Source organism: Apodemus sylvaticus, chromosome 2 (genome assembly GCF_947179515.1).
Source record: "Apodemus sylvaticus chromosome 2, mApoSyl1.1, whole genome shotgun sequence".
Taxonomy (NCBI): Eukaryota; Metazoa; Chordata; class Mammalia; order Rodentia; family Muridae; genus Apodemus; species Apodemus sylvaticus.
The window spans coordinates 145,325,489-145,347,068 of NC_067473.1; the positions used below are offsets into that span (position 1 = coordinate 145,325,489).

General features: G+C 47.2%; 4 protein-coding genes across 4 annotated transcripts in view; 3 read left to right on the forward strand and 1 right to left on the reverse strand.

The window, feature by feature from the left end:
• Fancd2 (FA complementation group D2) overlaps positions 1 to 10,040 on the forward strand; it is a 95,526-nt gene extending 85,486 nt beyond the window's left edge. Inside the window, exon 13 of the mRNA XM_052174557.1 lies at positions 9,686 to 10,040. Coding sequence (XP_052030517.1) covers positions 9,686 to 9,704 — 19 coding nt within the window. The 3' untranslated portion in view covers positions 9,705 to 10,040. The remainder of the gene's footprint in view (positions 1 to 9,685) is intronic.
• Vhl (von Hippel-Lindau tumor suppressor) lies at positions 3,850 to 13,668 on the forward strand. Its single transcript, XM_052174559.1, has 3 exons — positions 3,850 to 4,201; positions 9,135 to 9,257; positions 11,464 to 13,668. Exons 1-3 carry the CDS (start codon positions 3,964 to 3,966, stop codon positions 11,658 to 11,660), a joined length of 558 nt encoding a protein of 185 aa, XP_052030519.1. The 5' UTR covers positions 3,850 to 3,963; the 3' UTR covers positions 11,661 to 13,668.
• Positions 7,879 to 8,321, reverse strand: LOC127679052 (40S ribosomal protein S26-like). Its single transcript, XM_052174561.1, has one exon. It carries the CDS (start codon positions 8,298 to 8,300, stop codon positions 7,953 to 7,955), a length of 348 nt encoding a protein of 115 aa, XP_052030521.1. The 5' UTR covers positions 8,301 to 8,321; the 3' UTR covers positions 7,879 to 7,952.
• A 4,486-nt stretch (positions 13,669 to 18,154) lies between the features above and the next one.
• Irak2 (interleukin 1 receptor associated kinase 2) overlaps positions 18,155 to 21,580 on the forward strand; it is a 57,762-nt gene continuing 54,336 nt past the window's right edge. Inside the window, exon 1 of the mRNA XM_052174564.1 lies at positions 18,155 to 18,295. Within this exon, the coding sequence (XP_052030524.1) occupies positions 18,202 to 18,295 (94 nt within the window). The 5' untranslated portion in view covers positions 18,155 to 18,201. The remainder of the gene's footprint in view (positions 18,296 to 21,580) is intronic.

A 21,580-nucleotide genomic window follows, 5' to 3' on the forward strand; every position in this document is an offset into this window, starting at 1 on the left:
GGACAGAGCCTGGGGCCCTGGCAGCCCTGACTAGCTAGTTGTTACCCTGTCCTCACTAAGCCAGGTAAGTAATGGCGAAAAGTAGGAAAGGTCTCCTCAGCCTGGCCACGCTGGGGAAAGGTCCTGCGATCCACCTGCCCATCGTCTTTGGGATTCTTATATGAGGCTTAGGTTTAAACACTCAAGAGATATTCACTGGCCAGGCTTAGTGGTGCATTTAATTCCAGCTCGCAGGAGGCAGAGGTTGGTAGATCTCTGAATTTCAGGCCACTTGGTCCACATCGAGTTCCAAGACATCCAGGGCCTCACAGGAAAATGCTTCCAGAGAAGAGTGACTGTCCAGATTCCTACCTCCAAGAAGCTAGATCCCAGGCTCCTAAGTGCCAGCCCATGGCTCTGACAGGAAGAAAAGAAAAGAGGTACACATAACTGTTACCGTTAAAGTAGTGGGTCTCAACCTTCCTAATGCTATACCCTTTGGTATAGCTCATCCTGTGGAGACCCCCCAACCATAAAATGATTTCTGTTGCTACCTGATAAGTGAAATTTTGCTACTGTTATGAATAGTATGTGCAGGTAGACAGAATATCTGACATGTGACACAGGTTGTTCGACCCCAGGAGTCTTGATCCACCGGTTGAAACAGCTGAGTTAAGATCTGATGGTCAGCAGAGTGGTGGTGGCACACGCCTTTAATCCCAGCACTTGGAAGGCAGAGGCAGGTGGATTTCTGAGTTGTACTATTAAGTACATGGTCTTCCCTAAAGATGGGCTCTGTTAACCAAGAAAGATAAAGGTCTAGGGAGGGAGAGTGTGGGTTAAACATGGGGGATTTGAGTGACTGCAAAGATCACTAGCTCATTAACACCTACTCTCAGCTTTCTGGGTAGAAAGCAGGTATTTGTTTCTTCCATGCATGATTAACATTCCTGGTTTCTCCAAAGTTTATCTGTTCTCATGAGGACCACATGCCTTGTAAAAAGTGTGTGATTGTGTGTGTGTGTGAGAGAGAGAGAGAGAGAGAGAGAGAGAGAAAGAGAGTGTGCAGGTGCACACAATGGTGTGCACGTAGAGGCCAAGTGACCTTCAAGAGTCTGTTCTTTCTCTACCCCCTGCTTCCAGGGATTGAACCCAGGTGCTCAGGTGTATGTGGTGAGGCAAGTGCTTTAGCCACCGAGCCATCTAGTGCTCTGACAAAAATAAAAACAGCTGTGTGTATTTTCAGGCACTTGGGGGTGCATGAGTACCCGAGCCACATGATGTCAGGTGTCTTCCTTTTTTTTTTTTTTGGTTTTTGGAGATAAGGTTTCTCTGTGTAGCCCTGGCTGTCCTGGAACTCACTCTGTAGACCAGGCTGGCCTCGAACTCAGAAATCCTCCTGCCTGTGCCTCCCAAGTGCTGGGATTAAAGGCATGCACCACCACTGCCCGGCTCTAGTCCTTATTTTTATTCTTTCATTTTTTTTTTTTAATTTTACTGTCTTTATATGTGTTTTGTCTTCAGGTGTGTGTGTGAGCATGCCTAGTACCCACAAAAATGTCTGATCCCATGGGACTGGGGATCCACATGGTTGTGAACTGGTGCTGTAAATCAAACCAGAGTCTTCTGCAAGAGCAGCCAGTGCTCCTAACCAAAGAGCCAACTCTCCAGGCCTATTTTTATTTTTTAATATGTATGTTTGTGTCTGGGGCAGGGGAGGCTTTGCACAAGTCTGTGGCGGTCAGAAGAGATCATTGAATCCCCTAGACCTGGAGTGACAGGCAGTTGTAAGCCAGCTGATGTGGATGCGGGACACTGAGCTAGGGTCCTCAGAGCAGTGCACACTCAACCACTAAGCCAGTTCTCCAGCCCATGAAACGGCATCTTCAGCTGCTCCAGAAGCATGGCGATAAACTTGGTGGTGATTTACCAGGGAACCTAAATGGACTTCAGACACCCTGCTTGATTTTTTTTTCGTGGCTCATCTAGTCACCTTTCACATTCTTTGTTAAAACCAAATGACACAGTTCCGTGTTGTCCGTGTGCTTCCACATTAGTAGCCCTTCAGCATTCTGAAGGCAGAGACTGGTTTTTATAACATGGCACATTCAGTAGATATGTACTAAACATAATAAACAGTGCTAAGTTTGTCTAGGCAGTGCAGCTCAGAGGTAGGTGGCTTACGCGTCACACATAAAGCTCTGGGTTGATTTCTCAACACTGAAAATAACCTACCTGAAAAATGGGGAACTAAAAATTCAAGCGAACTCGGAAGCTCTGGAGAGCTGACTCAGTGAGTAAGAGCACTGGTTGCTCTTAAAGAGGACCTGGGTTCTATTCCCAGTCCCCACAACAGCCAGCTCACAACTACCTGTGACCCCAGCTCCAAGAAATCCAGCTTTCTCTTCTGTTGTTCACCAGCACCTGGGTGAGCTTGATGCGTGCACACCCATTCATTTTTAAAAGCTCATCTAAAGCTACTTCTGCCAGAAATGTCTGTGGAAAATGGCAGCGAATGTCACCTGATGGTAGTTGTATGTTAATTCTTAGAGCCAGTCACGGTAGCACATACCTAGATGCCAGTACATGGGAGGCAGCCGCAGGAGTGCCACTAATCTGAGGCCAGCCTGGGCTATATATTGAGCTTCAAGGCAATGGAAGCTGCGCAATTAGTCTGTGTCGAAAAAGAAAAAGAAAAAATATTTTAAATTTCTATTCACACGCATACAAACTTTTGAAAGGAAACAAACTGGTAATACTGGATTCTGAGAATGCAGATGGAAAGTGACTGAAAGTTTTACATCTGTACTCTGCTAGACATTTTAAAATGTGTAATTAAAAATAGAGACAAACTCAAACTCATCAGTGAGAACAACTTTAACTAATAGCATAGGTGGGCCGGAGATCGGTGATACTTAGCTTAATTATATCAGCACTTGGGAGGCAAAGGCAGGAGGAGATTCGAGGTCAGTCCTGCCTGCAGAGTGAGTTCCAGGAGAGCTGGGGCTACACAGAGAAACCCTGACACAAAAAAAGCAAAAAGCATAGGTGGAAGGGGAAATATGGCTAACCTGCGGAGATTTTGTTTGCTTGTTTGGTTTATTTGGTTTTTTCGAGACAGGGTTTCTCTGTGTATCCCTGGCTGTCCTGGAACTCAGTCTGTAGACCAGGCTGGCCTCGAACTCAGAAATCCGCCTGCCTCTGCCTCCCAGAGTGCTGGGATTACAGGCGTGTGCCACCACTGCCCGGCCTGTGTGGAGATCCTAAGAAATGAAATGTAAGTAAACTCAAAAAAACATGATGAGGACATGCATGGTGGCTCATGCCTGGAATTCCAGCACACTCGAGGCAAAGGCAGGAGGATCACTATAAATTCCAGACCAGGGGTTAACCCTGTTACCAAAAAGAAAAAAGAAAAAAAAAAAAAAAAGGAAGAAAAAACATCCAATTGCCTTTAGTCCCTGTTCTCCGGGACTCTGAGGCAGGGATATCTTTGAGCTCATGGCAAGCCGGGTATACATAGTGAGTTCTAGGGCAAGCCTGGCATGGAGACACATGTCTTTGATCCCAGTACTCAGGTGCCAGAGGCAGGCATATCTCCGCGAGTTCGAGGCCAGACTGGTCTAGGGAGTGAGTTCCAGGTCAGTCAGAACTACATGAAGAAATTCTATCTTGGTGGAAAAAGGAAAGAAAAAAAAAAAAAAAAGAAAAGGAAAGGAAACAAACAAAAACCCAACTCTAAAAGGTGGAATTTCTAGCGATAACCCCGCCCTCCGCCGCGGCCCCGCCCCTCCACGGCCCCGCCCACCACCACAGACCTTGGCTCCGTGCCGCCCCGCCCCTCTAGGGCTCTAGGCGGCCATTTCCGTGTTCAAGCCGGCCAGAGTGAGTCTAGGGCCGGCAGACCAGCCCCGGAGCGCGTAAACCCGCACGCACGCGCCGCCCACTTCCAGCTTGCGAATCCGGAGGCGACCAGTTCCAATAATGCCCCGGATGGCTGCTAATCCAGAGGAGGCAGCGGGGGAACCGGGTCCGGAGGAGATGGAGGCTGGGCGACCGCGGCCGGTGCTGCGCTCGGTGAACTCGCGCGAGCCATCTCAGGTCATCTTCTGCAACCGCAGTCCGCGCGTCGTGCTACCTTTGTGGCTCAACTTTGACGGTGAGCCTCAGCCCTACCCGACCTTACCGCCGGGCACCGGCCGCCGCATCCACAGCTACCGAGGTACGAGCCGCGCGCTAGGCCGCAGGGGCTGTAACAGGCCCGGCGCGTTCTCTCCAACCCCGAGCACCCACTTTATCTACCCCGAGAAATGCCCGGCCCCTACCAGTGCTCTCGTATGCAATGTACCCAGTTCCGGGTCAGGTTCTGCATGCGAACCTGACTTCGCGGTGACAACTTGGAGGGGTACAGACAAATGCATGAACAGACAAGAACCAGCCTGTGTCATAATTGCTGCGATAGGGACCGGGCTCAGAGGTTTGCGAAATCATGGGCAGAGTCTGGGTGCGTCCAGGTAAAGAGCACGCCTCCTAGAAGAACGGGAGTGGAGTAAGAGTCAGCCGGGGGGAAATAACAGCTGTAGTTGGGGGACCGCCTTTACCGATTGAAATCTTGGCCAAAAACAAGTGAGTATGGAATATCAGGTTGAACTAGTGATCTTCTGCCTTCGCCACTGATTTCAGGTTTGTAACAAGCCTGACCGTGTGAGCATCAGTGGAAGTCGGTTCTATCAGTGCCCTGCCTGGATGGCTATGAAAAGCAAGTGAAGCTGCTCTCAGGTGTAAAATCCCAGGACTCGGGAAACTGAGGCAAGATGACTGCTCCGAGCGTTGTTTTGTCTGCTGCCAAACAGTGAGAGAAAAAAGTTCAAAAGGTGATATTAGCCCTAGAGAATTGGGGCTTTTTCAGATTAACTCATTTATGTATTGAAAAATGTACCCAGACCTGTGTGTGGGAGCCCAGGACTCAGGAGGCCAAGTTGGAGGATTTCAGTGAGTTTGAGCCTGGGCTATGCAGCAAGATGGTATCTTAAACAACCAGACAGACAGCTGAGTGATGTGGGAATTTGTAGATCAGGTTGGCCTTTCATTGAGATCCAACTTCCTCTGCCTCCTGAGTACTGGGATTAAAGCAAAGGCGGCAGAGGCCTTTGTCACCAAGGCCAGCTCATACTGCTCATACAGGGTTAGGTTCTCAGCACCCAGGCCAGGCAGCTCACAAGTTCCCTTAACTCCAGCTGCAGGGGTCCCATGTCCTAAATGCCTGCTCTCACATGGGAAAAGAAAACATAATTTTGGCAGTTTGAATAGGAATGACTAGCTGGGCGGTGGGCGGTGGTGTTGGCGGCACAGGCCTGAAATCCCAGCACTCTGGGAGGCAGAGGCAGTCGGATTTCTGAGTTCGAGGCCAGCTGGTCTACAGAATGAGTTCCAGGACAGCCAGGGCTATACAGAGAAACCCTGTCTCGAAAAAACCAAATCCAAAAAAAAAAAAAAAAAGAAAGAAAGAAAGAAAAAGAAAAACAAAAAGGAAGGAATGACCCCGCATGCTCATATTATTAGAGTGCTTAGGGTGTAGTCTTAAGGGTTAGTAGTTTGAAAGTGGTGAAGGATTAGTAGGTGTGGCCTTGTTGGAGGAAGCCTGGCACTAGGGAGGACCTTGAGGTTTCAGAAGCCTAAACCAAATACACAGTCTCTGCCTACGCCGTGGGATCTGGCTGTAGAGAGTACTCGGTGACTTCTCCAGCACCGAGTCTGCCGGGTACCACCATGCTTCCCATCATGCTGATAGTGGAGCAAAACCTCTGAGACTCTAAGCAAGCCCCAGTTAAATGCTTTCTTTTATTAGAGTTGCTGTGGTTCTGCTGTCTCTTCGAGGCAGCATTGACTAAGACAGACAAGCGTGGCAGTCCTCCTACCTCAGCCTCCTAGGACAGACCTTCATATTCTTTTCATAAGCATCCAGGGAGGATCTTGGTAGAACTTGTCTCCTGATGGCAGTACATTTAACAAGCTATGTGACCTGTCAGCATGGTGCAACTAACTTGGAGAACAGGTGGAGGCAGGATGATCACGAGTTCAAGCCAGTCTGGGCTGCATGGTCCCTGGACTTAATGAAAACAATAAGATGAAATGAATTGATGCTTCTCAAATTATTTTTTTGATGTAGAGAGGAGAAAACAACATTCTTACAGGGCTGGAGAGATGGTTATGTGCACTGAGGTTCAGAGGTCCTGAGTTCAATTTCCAGCAACCATATGGTGGCTCACAACCATCTGTAATGGGATGGGATGCCCCCTTCTGTGTGTCTGAAGACAGCTACAATGTACTCATGTGTATTAAATAAATAAAACCTTTTAAAAAAAATCTGTAGAGAGCACTGTTGGGGTACCATGCCACCTGGAAGGAGTCTCACATTGGCCAAGGACAATGGCTTCAAGCAGGAATCTGACATTAGGGCATAATAGGGAAGTAGGTTACGGCAGGAATTTTAATCTTACAGTGGAATGAGAGAAGCAGGCTTCTGGCAAGATTCTGGGTTTGGACAAGGAAGTGGGCTCAGGTACTTTGGTCATTCTGACAAGGCCTTGGAAACAACTGTAACAGGACTTTGCTTATTGCCTTGACTATTTTGTGTTTACTGTCTTGCTTGTTCCTCATTGTACTAGCGGTCTTAATACCTGCATGTAATTAAATTGGTATAAAAGTGGATTGGAAATTATTAAACCCACCTTCAGTCTTAGAATTGACTGAGGTCATGCTGCAATGTTGTCTAATCGGCCTTTTTCTTTTTAATTCTCGCTCCTGTGCCCGAGAACCAGTTGACTGACTGAGCCGGCTTGGTCAACTTTCTTAATTTGGAGATGTAACATTTAATTTTCAGTGATGTGTATGTTTTCCCTATGTGTATGTGTGCTTTGCCTGCCGGTGCGTCTGTATCATGTGTATAAAGTGCTTACAAAGGCCTTGCAAGAGGCTCTGATGCTTGGACACAAGTTACAACTGTTAGTTAGAGCCGAGTGGGTGCTGGGAACCAAACCTGGGTCCTCTGCAAGAGCAACAGGTGTTCTTAACACTGTGCGCTATTGTCTCTTTAGCCCCTGCCTGCCTATCTATCTATCCATCCATTTGAAAAGGGGTCTAATATGTAGCAGTCTGTCCTTTTGTTTTTGTTTTGTTTTTTAGACAGGGTTTCTCGGTTCGGCCCTTACTCTGTAAAACAGGCTGGCTTTAAACAGATCCTCCTACCTATGTCTCCTAAGTGCTGGGATTACAGGCTTTCCCCACTACCCCTTGGCTACAGTCTGTTTTTATACCAAATTTTTAGTGTTTGATGAGGAGGAACTAAACAAGAATCAAAATTTCTATAGTTTCTTATTTTACATAGAAACTTGTGTTAATTTTGTATTCTCCAAGATTTGTGCCTGATTTTTTTTTTTTTTAAAAAATTGGGCAGAGGGGTCGGTGGTTGGCAGCTGCTAGGGACTGAATTCAGGACCTCACTCATGGTAGGCAAGCACTCTGTCACTGCACAGTGTTCAGTACTGGGCCTTATCTTATATAAAAAGAATTAAGGCAGGCACAGTGACACAAGCCTAGAATTCCAGTGGTGATGAGGCCCAGGCAGTAAGATTACCAGTTTGAGACCAGCCTGAGCTACACAATGAGATCCTGTCCTAAAAAATAAGTGTTTGTATCAGTTTTGAGCTGGGCACATAGATGTATGGCACTTACTGGCAGGTGGGAGGCCTGGGGTTCAGTCCCCAGTATAACAAAACACCCACTGAGTCTTCAAGTAAGTTCGTGTCTCATGAAAGATGGCTCCATTTTGAGGTAGCTTTACTTTGACATAGTCTTCTCTCTGAGATATGCCTCCTTTTCTTGGTTAGCACTGTCCCATTTTTTTTTTAAAGCATAACTTCCATTTTATTTTTCCAAGACATCTTTCCTTCCACCCTTATGAAACCACCTCTTTACATGGGCTTTGGTGGAGGTCGTGGTGCAGCGCCAGCAGGTCTGAATCGTGGTGGGGGTGTTCGGTCCTTCCGGGCTTCACGGGATCGATTCCTGACGACCTTGCTATGAATGGCACAGCTCACACAGTAATGCAGCTTGACATAGAGCTTGGGAAGCACGTAGGCATCGAAGACGCTCGCTTCAGAGATGTCCCTGACAGCAGCGGCTTCTACGATGTTCCGGATGACGAACTTCTTAATGGCCTTATCCTTGGGCACGCACCAGGCGCAGTTCGTGCAGCGAATTGGCTGCACATGGCCGCGACCCTTCTTGGCACGACCGTTGTTCCTTCTTTTTTTGGTCATCTTGGAGCCAAGACGCGAAAGAGGCCCATTTTTTAAAATGAAGGTATAAATGAAGGTATGCTTAAAGATGCAGAGATCTCTGCTTTGAGGATTTGGGGCAGTGGCAGGGACACCTAGTGAAGTTAGACAAGAACTTTTCTGTCACCCTACAAGGATCTCCTCACTCAAGCCCTTCCCTCCCAGAGTCAAGCTCTCTTATTTCTTTTTTCTTTTCTTTCTTTCTTTCTTCTTCTTCCTTTTTTTTTTTTTGTTTTTTGTTTTTTGTTTTGTTTTTTTTTTTTTTTTTGGTATTTTGGATTTGGTTTTTTCGAGACAGGGTTTCTCTGTATAGCCCTGGCTGTCCTGGAACTCACTCTGTAGACCAAGCTGGCCTCGAACTCAGAAATCCGCCTGCCTCTGCCTCCCAAGTGCTGGGATTACAGGCGTGCGCCGCCATCGTCCGGCTTACTTTTTTCACAATGTGTTAGTTTACCTGTTCTTGCCCACGAGTCCTCCCTGGCCTCTCGATGGCCACAGGGGCTCCTTTCACATCAGTGTGTAGTAAGATCGCCTGCGCTCACTTGACCTAGATGCACTTTCCCTCCCTAGCCACAGAGCCCAGGCTCCTTGTGCACTCTGTCTCCTGCTGTCAGCATGCATCTCCCTTCAGCCCTGCTCTCTCCTGAGGAAGGCTTCCTTCCTGAGGAGTGCTCTTGCCTTGTTCCTCTCCTGGAAGGGCTTTGTTAAGGCATTAAGCCGAGTGAGAGGCAAGTGTTCCGTGTGGCTTGGGGTAATAAACAGGTGCCATGCCCAGACCCCGTGTGGCTTCTCACCATCCTCTGCTTGCATTGACAGGTCATCTTTGGCTCTTCAGGGATGCGGGGACCCAAGATGGACTTCTGGTTAACCAAACGGAACTGTTTGTACCACCCCTCAATGTTGACGGACAGCCTATTTTTGCCAACATCACATTGCCAGGTTAATAGTCAATCTTACATTTTTCTTTTTCTTTAGAAATAAGATCTAGCCTTCCAACCCAGGTTGCCCTGGAGCTCTGGCCTTGAATTTAGAAAATTATTCTTGGACTTTTTAAGTTCTGGGATTATAGACCTGAGTCACCACACTGGCCCAGTCTTTGAGAAACATAGGGGTGAGCATTGTAGTGAGTGTTAGCCTCTACCATAGATGAGATGGAAGGATTTATTTCTCTGTCCTGTATCCCAAAAATACTTTGGTTTCCTAAGCCATCTCCTATAGCATTATGACCTCTAGTTCCTTGGTCTTGTTACAGACTGGTGCCCTGGGATCCCAGAACAAAGCACAGTAGGACAACTAGAAGCTGGGCCTGATCCCAGAACAATGCACAGCATGAAGCTAGGCCTGGCTACTCAGCCCTGTGACCCCAGCTCCTCAGGAGAGGGGTGAGGGGGCAGGAGGATCACAAGTTCCAGACTAGACTGTAGAGCAAATGTAAGGCCAGTCTGAGCCACTTTCTGAGACCATGCCTCTAAATAGAAAGTGAAACTAATGCTGCAGCTGGGCCTCATGGCCATGCCCTTGATCCCTAGGCAGAGGCACATCTCAGATCCAGGACAGCCAGGCTGCATAGTGAAACCTGTCTGGGGCAAAACCAAACAAAAGTAAAAAAGTGTATAATCAGAAAAGAACACTGAGGAATTAAATTTTGTCTTTGAGTTCCCTGGTAACTATTAGTTTTATTACTATTTTGGCTTTTCTTTTTTTTTTTTTTTTTTTTTAAATTTTTTTTTCTATTTTTGGGGAGGGAGGATTTTCTTTTTGTTGTTGTTGTTTTGTTTTGTTTTTTTGGATTTGGTTTTTTTGAGACAGGGTTTCTCTGTGTAGCCCCGGCTGTCCTGAAATTCACTCTGTAGACCAGGCTGGCCCTGATCTCAGAAATCCGCCTGCCTCTGCCTCCCAGAGTGCTGGGATTACAGGCGTGCGCCACCACTGCCTGGCAAGGAGAAGGAGGATCTTATGTTTCTCGGGCTGACCTCAACTCAGTATGTAGCTGATAAGCCTGAACCCCTAATCTTCCTGCTGGAATTACAGGCATATACCACCATGGTGCTGTGTGGTGCTGGGGTCACACACACACACACACACACAAGCTTTTCCAGCTCATCTCTTCATTGAGTGTATGTTTGTTCAAGTAGATCCTACTTGTTGGGTGTCAAGGCCTGTTGTCAACCTCAGACGTTATTGCTCCAATTGTCTGCCATATTTTTTAAGACAGGGACTCATTTGTAGTGGCCTGGGACTCACTGATTTAGGCTGATGAGCCTGGCGGGTGAACCCCAGGGATTCTTTCTGCCTTCCCAGCACTGGGGTCCTAACCAAGTGCCGCCACCGTTCCTGGCTTTTGACGAGGGTTTTAGGAATCCAATCAGGCCCTCATTCCTGCACAATAAACACTTTATCAATTAAACTGTCTTTCCAGTCTCTCCCCACCCCATCTCTCTCTTTTTTTTAACCTGAGGCAACATCTCATTGTGTACCGGAAGCTGTCCTGGTATTTACTTACAGAGAACTGCCTGTGTCTGCCTCCTAAGTGCTGGGATTAAAGGTTTGTGCTTGGTCTGTTTTGGTTTATTAAGAAAGGTTTTACTATGTAACCCTGGCAGAATTGGACCTCTACATTTAGACCAAACTTCCACCATTTTTTCTGTCTTTGTCCCTTAAGTTCTAGGATTATAGGCTTGTACCATTGTCCCTGATTTATTATATTTTATTTTTTGTTTATTGAGACGAAGATCCAAGTGTCGCCCTGGTTTCCCTGGAACTTGTTTATGTAGACCAGGCTAATCTTGAGTTTAGAGAGACCTGGCTCGGCCTCTCGAGTGCTGTGGTTATGTGTGTGAGCCTAGTTCCTTAGTGAGTTGGGATAGCAGCGCTCACTCCACACCCAGGTCCACAGTACTTTGGTATCTCTTGCCATGTGACTGTCCCAGATAGACATTGCTGGGCCTCCTTAAGCCTTAGGCCCTGAGTTACCAGGTTCACTTCACATTTGATGAGCAGGTGTGAGCACAGTGGTCACATGTGCTCCACTTTTATTTTACCCTACAGTGAGAGTCACAAGGTAAGTGTGATTGTTGTTGCTTGGTGGTGTCTGTCGTCATGTGACCGGAGTCTGCCTCTGAGGACTTGCTTTCCTGCCCTGCAGTGTATACCCTGAAGGAGCGGTGCCTCCAGGTTGTGCGAAGCCTGGTCAAGCCTGAGAACTACAGAAGGCTGGACATCGTCAGGTCGCTCTATGAAGACTTGGAAGACCACCCAAACGTGCGGAAGGACATACAGCGGCTGACGCAAGAGCACCTTGGGAATCAGCACCTGGGAGAGGAGCTTGAAGGAGTCCACTGAGATCACTGGTCCTGAGTTTCAGCCTCGATGGTCTGAAGTTGATCTACACGTAGGACAGCTCACATTCTTTCGGTTTTAAAATGGTTCATTCTTGGAGTAAAATATCCATCATGTAAAGGAAAGTTAACTAACGTCACTGAGCTTTGTAGTGTTGAAGATAAACATGCAAAGTGCCTCGGAGTGGAGTCTGCCCTTTCTAGAGCACTCAGCAGGAGGAGGTGTTTCCAGTGTTGCTTCCTGGTAATGCTGGAAGTTCAGTATAAGGATGTTTGTGTAAGCTCTTCAGCAGGGGTTGCACAGTGTCCTTTAATTTGAAGAATGCTGCCGCATTTGAACGGAGGCCTCCCTGCCTTGCTTTGGGAGGGCTGAGAAGGCCCTCCCGCTGGGATGACATCCTGTGGAGGCCCAGTTGCTGGTGTGTGTGGCACTTTCAGTGGTGAATGTTGGGTACTTGGTGAGAGAGTTGGGAGGCCTGGCTCTTTGTGGAAAGCCTTAAGTGTGCACAAGAAGGAACAGCTTAGCAGCTTCTGTTTAGAAAGAACTTTTTCTGATTTTCCATGTCTCAGCACTTTCTACTTTGTTTTTTATCTTATTTTGGAGACTTGTGTAGCCCAGGCCAGCCTTAGTCTCTCTGATCCACTGGGCGTGTCCCCTGCCCCTGCATCATCGGGAGCACATGTGTGCACCACAGCCTGCTCTGTTCTTGCTTTTCTCATTATAGCCCTGCCTGGCCTGCAGCTGGAGTCAGCCCTGCCTCCCGACTGGCAGGCAGCGTGCTGTGTAGGCTGTGTGGACTTTCCATGCTCGCTGCCACAGACAGCAGAGTGAGCCATCCTCGTGTTTAAGTCTGGCTTTGATGAGAGCTGCCTTTGAGGAAGCTGCTGGCAGGAGCAGGGCTTTCTGTTCCTCCTGTCAGCCCGAGCGTTCAGCTTTACCTTGACAGGCCCTGGTTCCACTTTTGTGGAGAAGGGAGCGAAGGCCCACTCAGCCACGCACTCCAACACTGGACCATACACACAGCGTCTGGACCGTGCACAGTAGCTTTATGGATGGTCACAGCTTTCCTTCCATACACATGTTCACCACTTCTATCAAACATTTTGTAAAACATAATTTTTTATATTTGTTTTTAATTCCCTTAGCAGAGAAAAACTAGAGAAGCCTGGGTATTGTGTCACACACAGCTTCATGTAACTCTTGTAACTGGGTGTTCTCTGGAGGGTGCATTTTAATTGGTTGTCATAGCCGAGGTCACAAGGTATATACAGTTTTGTTTTGTATCCTGATTTTTCACTGAACTTCACCGTTTTTTTTGTTTGTTTTCCCTTTTCTTGTTTTTTTCTGTTGTTTGTTTGGTTTGGTTTTTGTTTTTTGTTTTATTGAAACAGAGTTTCTCTGTAGCCCAGGCTGTCCTGGACCGCCTGGGCTACAGAGAGATCTGTCTGCTTCTGTATCTTCAGTGCTGGGATTGTAGTATGCCTAATGTTCATCTAACTTCGTAAGTTGCCTTTTCCATGTTACTACACACACTGTGTAAATACCAGTGTGCTAGCCTCTTCCCTTGAGGGTGACTGTTGGGAGGATTTGTCTGAGTCCTGGGCTCCTGGAGTGTAGTCTGATGCTCTAAGATCAGCAGAATGACTGAACTAAATCCTGGCACATCCCACTGGCCTCTCAGTGTCTCTCCTTAGTCTGCAGCATTCCGTGGGTGAAGTGGCCTCAGGCCAGTGTGGAAGACCTGTGTGTGGGAAGCCAGCAGGTGCCGACTTATCACAACATTGGTTTTATTTTCTTAAACCTATCTCTGTCTCTAAAAGATGTAATGTTTGTATTATTCAACTGGAAGTTTGAATACTGTTCTCTGTGCTGTTCAAAAAGTGGAGACTTATGACATGAGTCACTTGTCCTGGGACGTCCTGTAATGTGTTCCTCAGACTGTTTTCTCCTTTTGAATTTTCTGGAAAAAACTGACCTTTTTAGTACAATAAATGGTGCTAAAGTAAAGGAAGCTAATGTGTTGTGTTACCTTTTTATTATTAATTTTTAAAATTAATTATATTTATATCCCCAGTGTTGCCCCTCCCAGAGCTCTTCACCCCATTCTCCCTCCTCTTCCCCTCTGAGACGCTCTTCCCTGTGGGAGCTGAAATGTCTGCTGAGTGCTATAGGATGGGGCACGAAACAAGGCCTCTACAGTCTCTTTTCAGCTGTAGACTTGTTTAATTTAAAATTGTTTCTTCTAGCTTTGTTTTCCTTATAAAAATTAAGTATCTGTAAAAAGCATTTAAACCCTGGAGTTAGGTGTGGAGGCCCGCCCACTCTCAATCACAGAGCTCTGTAAGTGGAGGCGTTTGGGTCGGGAGGTGGGGGGTCATCCTTCAGTACATAGTAAGTTCCGGGCTAACCTGAGCTATTTTAAGATCTTGTCTAAAAGAAACTACTAGGCTGTAGAGATGGCTCAGCAGTTAAGAGCACTTGCTCTTTCAGGGGACCCAAGTTTGGGTCTTAGCACCCAAATCAGGCGGCTCACAGCTATCTGGAACTTTAGCTCCAAGGGGTCTAGTGCCTCTGGCCTCCAAGGTCACCTGCAGTTTTATGGGCATACCCACATGAAGAGACACACGCGCACAGATAATTTCTCTTTTTTACAACTTTTTATTGATTCTTTGTGAATTTCACATGCACTCCAATCCTAACTCATCTCCCAGTCCCTTCTTATCTGACTTTCTACCTTACCCCCCAAAGAAACAAAAACAACAACAAAAACACCTTCACATGAAAGTTGTAGCATGTCACAGTGTCTCACAGAATACTCTTGTCCACACATCTTTGCTTGCAAATGCTCATGGCAGTGAGTCATTGGCCTGGCTCGAGGCCTCTGGCTTCTGCTATTCTATCAACACTGGATCCCTACTGGGAGTCCTTCCTGATATCCCACTGTGTCATGGCGATCCTACAGCTTTGGATCTGCAGGATTGGCCCCTTTATACACTCCAGCAGTTCATAGTTCATAGATGGGGGCAGATGTTGGGGTAGGATCTGGGCCTGGACGTTAGCTGAGTTGGTCAGCCCACCAGCTTCCCCCCCCCCACACCACCAGAGTAAGCTTTCCAGCGTTGCCTGGAGCTAGCCCACCCAGTGCCATAGCCAACAAGGGGCAGGGTCAGCTCTCTGGCTCTCACGCCCTCAGGGCTGGCTCACCCATGCCACCAGAGCCAGCTCTACTATGCTGCCCAGGCGAAGTACAAGGCCCACTTGCCCTGGTCGTAGAGTCAGTAGCTGATGGAGTAGACAGCTCAGGTAGAAAGAGGCTGGCATCTTTAAAAACTCCATTTATTTGGAGGCCAGAGAGATGGCTCTGTGGCTTGATCCTCTTGCAGATGACTGAGCCCTGAGTCCAGCATTCACACAGCATCTCACAACTGTCTACAGCTGCTTGAGACTGCAGCTCAGGGGACTCCAGTGCTCCCATAGAACTCTGTGGATACCAGACATTCAAGTAGTGAGTACATAGACACACGGGCAGGCAAGACATTCGTATGCATAAAACAAATAGAACCTTTAAAAATTACATTTACTTACTTGAGCATGGTGGTACCTGCCTTTAACCTCTGTGGCTTCAAGACCAGCTTAATCTGCGTAATTAGTTCCAGGCCAGCCAGAGCTCCATAGTAAGACTGTCTCAATAAACAAAGAAAGATACAGTTATTTATTTATACATGTATGCATTCATGGGGGAGGGCATGCATGCCTATGCCAAGGTGTACAGAAGGTCAGAGGACAACTTTTGGGAGTTGGTTTTCTTCTGCCATGTGGGGGTCTTGGGCATGAAGGCTAGTCATCAGTGATAGCAGCTGTGATGGCTTATGTAAGCTCTGACCAGGGAGTGGCACTATTAAAAGGTGGCCCTGTTAGAGTAGGTGTGTCACTGTGGGTGTGGGCTTTAAGACCCTCATCCTAGCTCTCTGGAAGCCAGTATTCTGCTAGCAGCCTTCAGATGAAGTTGTAGAACTCTCAGCTCAGCCTGGACCACGCCTGCCTGGATGCTGCCATGTTCCTGCCTTGATGATAATGGACTGAACCTCTGAACCTGTGAGCCAGCCACAATTACATGTTGTTCTTTATAGGAGTTGCCTTGGCCATGGTGTCTGTTCACATGCTGCTAACTAAGACAGCAGCAATCAGCTTTACCTGCTGGGCTAGCTCTCTGGTTCTTGAAGGTGGTTTTAAAAATGTTTTCATTACACTTTTGTGTGTGTGTGTGTGTGTGTTTCCTGGGTTTGAGCTCAAGGTCTTAGTCATGTTAGGCAAATGCTAACTTGACATATGGTCTTAGCCCTGTTTTACTTCATCTTGAGGCAGGGTCTTGCTGAGTTTCCCAGATGGCTTCAAACTTTCAATCCTCCTGTCTCAGCCTTCCAGGTACCTGGGACTGTAGGTGTATTCCATCATGCCAGGCCTGGAATACATATCTGTCAATCCCAATTTTTATTCTTTTTTTTTTTTAAGATTTATTTATTTATTATATGTAAGTACACTGTAGCTGTCTTCAGACACCTCAGAAGAGGGAGTCTGATCTCATTACAGATGGTTATGAGCCACCATGTGGTTGCTGGGATTTGAACTCAGGACCTTTGGAAGAGCAGTCAGTGCTCTTAACCGCTGAGCCATCTCTCCAGCCCCCCCCCCCCCCCAATTTTTATTTTTTTCGACTTTAAACAGACATTTCCCAGTAGACAGGGTTTTTTCTGTGTAGCCCCGGCTGTCCTGGAACTCCCTCTGTAGACCTGACTGGCCTTAAACTCAAATCTGCCTGCCTCTGCCTCCCAAGTGCTGGGATTAAATGTATTCACCACTACTGCCTGGCTTGTTTTGCTTTTTAAAACACTGGTGAACTGTGGATCCTGCGAACCAAAGCCACATGTACTCTGGTCCATAAACTTTTACTTGAATTGGGAGAGTAAACAAGTCTTGTGCCGAGCGGTCTATGAAGAGGATCCCAGGGTGTCAGGCTTGACAGACTGGAGAGGATACGGCCACATTCATCTTCCTGGCAGGTATGATCCATCCTGATGTTAGCCGGAGTCACTTTCACTCCTTAGAATCTAGTCTCAGGAACTTAGGAAGATAAGCAGAACAATAGAACACTTGCCTAGCATGCCAAGAACCTGGGCTTGACCCCGACATGGCAGAGAAATAAAGTTCAAAACAATGACCTGGAAATAGGACTGGTGGCACACTCCTTTCATCACAGCACTTGGGAGGCAGAGACAAGTGGATCTCTGTGGGTTCAAGGTCAACCTGCTCTACAGAGTGAGTACCAGGACAGCCAGAGCTACACAGAAAATAAATTTAAAATGAGCCTTTTGGTTTTGTTTTGCTTTTCTTTTTTTTGGGGGGGGGTGGTGGTGGTGGATTTTTTGGTTTTTTTTTCAAGACAGGGTTTCTCTGTATAGCCCTGGCTGTCCTGGAACTCACTCTGTAGACCAGGCTGGCCTCGAACTCAGAAATCTACCTGCCTCTGTCTCCCAGAGTGCTGGGATTACAGGCGTGCACCACCACCGCCCGGCTTTGTTTTGCTTTTCAAGACTAATGCCTAAAATGAACTTCTTTAAGTTTTTAAGATTTATTTTATTTTGTGTGTACAAGTGTGTTGACTGCATGTATGTCTGTATACTATGTGCATGCCTGGTCCCCAAGGAAGCAGGAAGGTATCAGATTCCTTGGAACTAGAGATGGGGATTATTGTGAGCTGCCTTGTTGGTGTTAGGAACTGCTTTTTCAAACATAGTTAGGGCTCTTAATCCCTGAGCCCATTTTCCAGCCCCACCTCCTCAAATATGAACTTTTTGGGGGGGAGGGGGTTGGATTTGGTTTTTTCGAGACAGGGTTTCTCTGTATAGCCCTGGCTGTCCTGGAACTCACTGGAGACCAGGCTGGCCTCGAACTCAGAAATCTGCCTGCCTCTGCCTCCCCGAGTGCTGGGATTACAGGCATGCGCCACCACCGCCTGGCTTTGGCCTGTCTTGGAATTCAATGTGTGTGCAACCAGACTGGCTTCAAACTTGTGACAATCCTCCAGCCTCAGACACCTAAGAGCTGAGGTGACAGGTATGTAACACCATGCCCAGCGCACCTCTAAATTGTTCAGCACATTGCTTAATTCGTTCCTTCTGCTCACACTGAAGGCAAAATCTCTGGGTTTTCTCCTCTTAAGTCTCACCAGCGCCTGTTAAATAAGTGCATTCCAGGTGGCCGTGGAGGTCAAGTTAGCAGAAACTCTGGGTTGTAGGGTGCCAAGGACCCAGGGCCTTGGTCCACACCTGACACTGGTCCAGGGGTCGGGTGGCATGTGCTACTTAATGCCACTGGAGGCGCTGGCTTGCCCCCGCTCTCAGCCATGGCTTGGGTGGAGCGTGCTACCGCACTTGGTCGCTCGGGGGCGCTCGCTCGCTTACCCAGTGCGGCCGCGGGTAGCGCCGCCCTTTGCTAGGGAAGCCGCGGCCCTTCGCCACAGGCTCAGTCGCCGCGCAGTCCCGCCATGGTTTGCTACATCTACCAGCTGCCGTCCTGGGTGCTGGACGACCTGTGCCGGAATATCGACACGCTCAGTGACTGGGACTGGATGCAGTTCGGTGAGTCTGACACCACTTACTCTCAGCCAGGACCCCAGATAGATCCACGCCCCACGTCCCCTTCATCCACCCACCACTATCCACCCCCCAACCCCAATGTTACCTGAGGCCGGGGGATGCCTGTTAAGAACGCCCTGCTACTTTGCTTTAGTTTGCAGACCGACCTGGAGCTGCCTATGAACTTGCTCATAGCCTAGCGTGGTCAACTCACACGGTAGCTGCTTGGCGAGTTTTGCCTGTCTGTAGGATTGTGGAACCTTAGCGTCTATAGACCGGCTGTCTACGCAGTTGCTCTGATGCAGGAGCTGTGTTCTAACCATCACTTTGCAGCCTGTGGTATCTGCGGCCACTCTCCTAACCTCCCTGAAACTTGGCTTAATCTGTAAACTGCAAGTGACAAGTGTATATTCTTTATACAATTGTAAGAATAAAATAGTGTCAAGAGTGTACCTTCCCTACCTTAGTGTGTCATTCTGTGGCATATTTTCCATTCTTATTATTTTGAGACAGGGTCACCCTATGTAGCCCTGGCATTTGCTTAGTAGACCAGGCTGGCCTGGAAATTACAGAGATCTACCTGCCTCTCCCGTCGGAGTACTGAGATTAAAGGCATAGTCCACCATTCCTGGCTATTCATTTGTTTTCTGTAATAAAGGAACTTTGATCATAGGGCCTTGTGCCTGCTAGAAAATCACACTACTACTGAACCATATCCCGGGCGACTTTCTTGGACATTTGAGACCTGTTTTTCGTTTGTTGTTTGTTTTTTGTTTTAGTTTTTTAAGTGTACCCAGGTTGCCTCGGAACTTGTCATTGTCCTGTCTCGGCCTCCTAAGTGTGGGATTACAGATTCGAATCTTAGTATTTGGGGGCGGTGAGGAGATAAAGGAGTCATGTAGCCCAGGCTAGCCTTGGGTACCCTGGAACTTCTAACCCTTCACTTCCCCTTTGGAATAGTAGGATTACAGGCTTGGTTTCTGTAGCGCTGGAGATGGAATCCAGTAAAGAACTGTATACCAAGTGTGCAAGGCCCTGCTCCCATATTCCTGTAGATCAGACGGGCATAGTAACAGTGTAACTGTCAACACTTAATTTCCTTTTTGTTTTTTTAAGAAAGGGTTTCTCTGTGTAGCCCTGGCTGTCCTGGAACTCACTCTGTAGACCAGGCTGGCCTCAAACTCAGAAATCCACCTGCCTCTGCCTCCCAAGAGCTGGGATTAAAGGCATGCGCCCACTGCCCAGCAATAATTTGTGTGGGTGTTTATAAATTTTATTTTATTATATTTTTGTTGTGCTTGGAATTGAGTCCAAGGCCTTGTACCTGACAGGCAAGCATTTTGCCAGAGAGCTATATCATTTCTTAAAGGAAGTAATATATATGTATATATGTTCCAGTGTTGTTTTCTTTTTAAAGATTTATTTATTTACACTGGAGCTGTCTTCAGACACACCAGAAGAGGGTATCAGATCCCATTACTGATGGTTCTGAGCCACCATGTGGTTGCCAGGAATTGAACTCAGGACCTCTGGAAAAGGAGGAGTTGGTCCTCTTAACCACTGAGCCATCTCTCTAACCCATTATTTATTTATTTATTTTTTAATACAGAACTCATTACCTAGCTAAGAATGACCTTGAATTTTTGGTCTTCCTACTGATACCTCTCGAGTGCTGGGATTATGGGTGTGTCACCGTGCCTGACTTCAGTCATCTATTTTCTAATTAAGTGTTAACAATACTGGAGGCCGGCAAGATTGCTCAATGGGTTAAGGCACTCAAAACCAAGCCTGTGGACCTGAGCTTCATCCCTGGGACCCATGAAGAGGGAGAGGGACAGGGACAGGGACAGGGACTGGAGAGGGAGAGGGAGAGAGCCTACTGGCACAGTTGCTCGGTGACCCTACGCGTGAGCCACGGACAGCACTTACTAAAGAGCGTATATAACATATAGCTATGCTTGTCACATAAAGTGGACATGTCTGTGTTGTCCTGCCAGTCTGGATATCTATTGTGATGTAAGGAACAGGGTATCCCTCAGTGGTAAAGCACTCAGCCAGCGTGTGGTCCTGGCTTCCACCGCAGCCCTGTGAATGAAAAGAAAACAAGAAAGAAAAAATAAGTGTTTTAAGGTCGTGGTCCTCCAACTTTTGAGCTCTGCTATCCCTTTCAATGACTCCTCCCCACTACATTGATTATAATGGAGAATTTCCCTGCCTGCCCTCTCAGGTGCTTGGATATAAACCACACCTGGCTTTAGGTAGTTAAGCTCAATTATTTGAATGTCAACAGTCTTAGTGTAGATTCCTTGCATAGTAAAACTAGCAATTTCTTCATAAATATTCTTAACTTTACCGTCAGTGTAGAATTAATACATATTTTCCATATTTTAACAGTACCCTGTGCCATGAAATGGTTTACTTAATACTTTTGTTCTTTGTTTTTAAAAATAAGACTGCAGTTAGGTCTTAAAAACATTTTAATAAATAATCATGCATTCTGCTACTAAATAGAAGTAATCTGTAAGCTCTTTATACAGAATACTTTGAAATAGTATGATAGTTTAAATACATTATTGTTCCACAATTGATCTTAATAAAAATATACTCAGTTATGCTGTAAACAAACAAAAAACAAACAAAACAAAGGTTGTGGTCCTCAACCTGGAGACATCTCTGGTTGTCACCTTGATAGATGAAGTGGCTGAACACTGAACGGGGCAGCCCCTCAGCACAAAGCACGGCGCCCCCAAGGCTCAGCAGTGGTGGGGTTCAGGGACCCTTTCTACCCATGAAGAAAGGGAGTCGATGTGCAAAGACTGTAGACGACAAGAGCGGAGAGACGAGCCCGGTCCTCCACAGGATGCGCATTCTCAGCTTCCGGAGCCGGCCGGAACAGCTTCCGGAGCTGGAGCAGCCGCCATGTTTGCTGGCTTCTGACCATGCCGCCCATAGTGCTCAGGACTGGACTCCTGGTCTCTTTCCTAAATACATCAAGTGTAGACACATCGTATTTCAGCCATCTTGTCATTGCTGCACACCACTTACACATGACATCAGCCTGCCTGATAGGCATTTGATAGCTCAAACTGGTGAGCCTCCTGCCTCAGCTTCTCCGAAGCTGGAATTATACACACCTGGGGATGAACTCTTAGGAGTTTTCTCTTGAAAGTATTTTCACTCTTTATCTGTACCAGAGAGCTTGAGAGCTGGAACGGGAACATCCAACTTGAAGGGAGGTGACTCTCCTTTGTGCTCTCAGCCTTCCTGTCCCCTCCTTGCAGGCTCCGC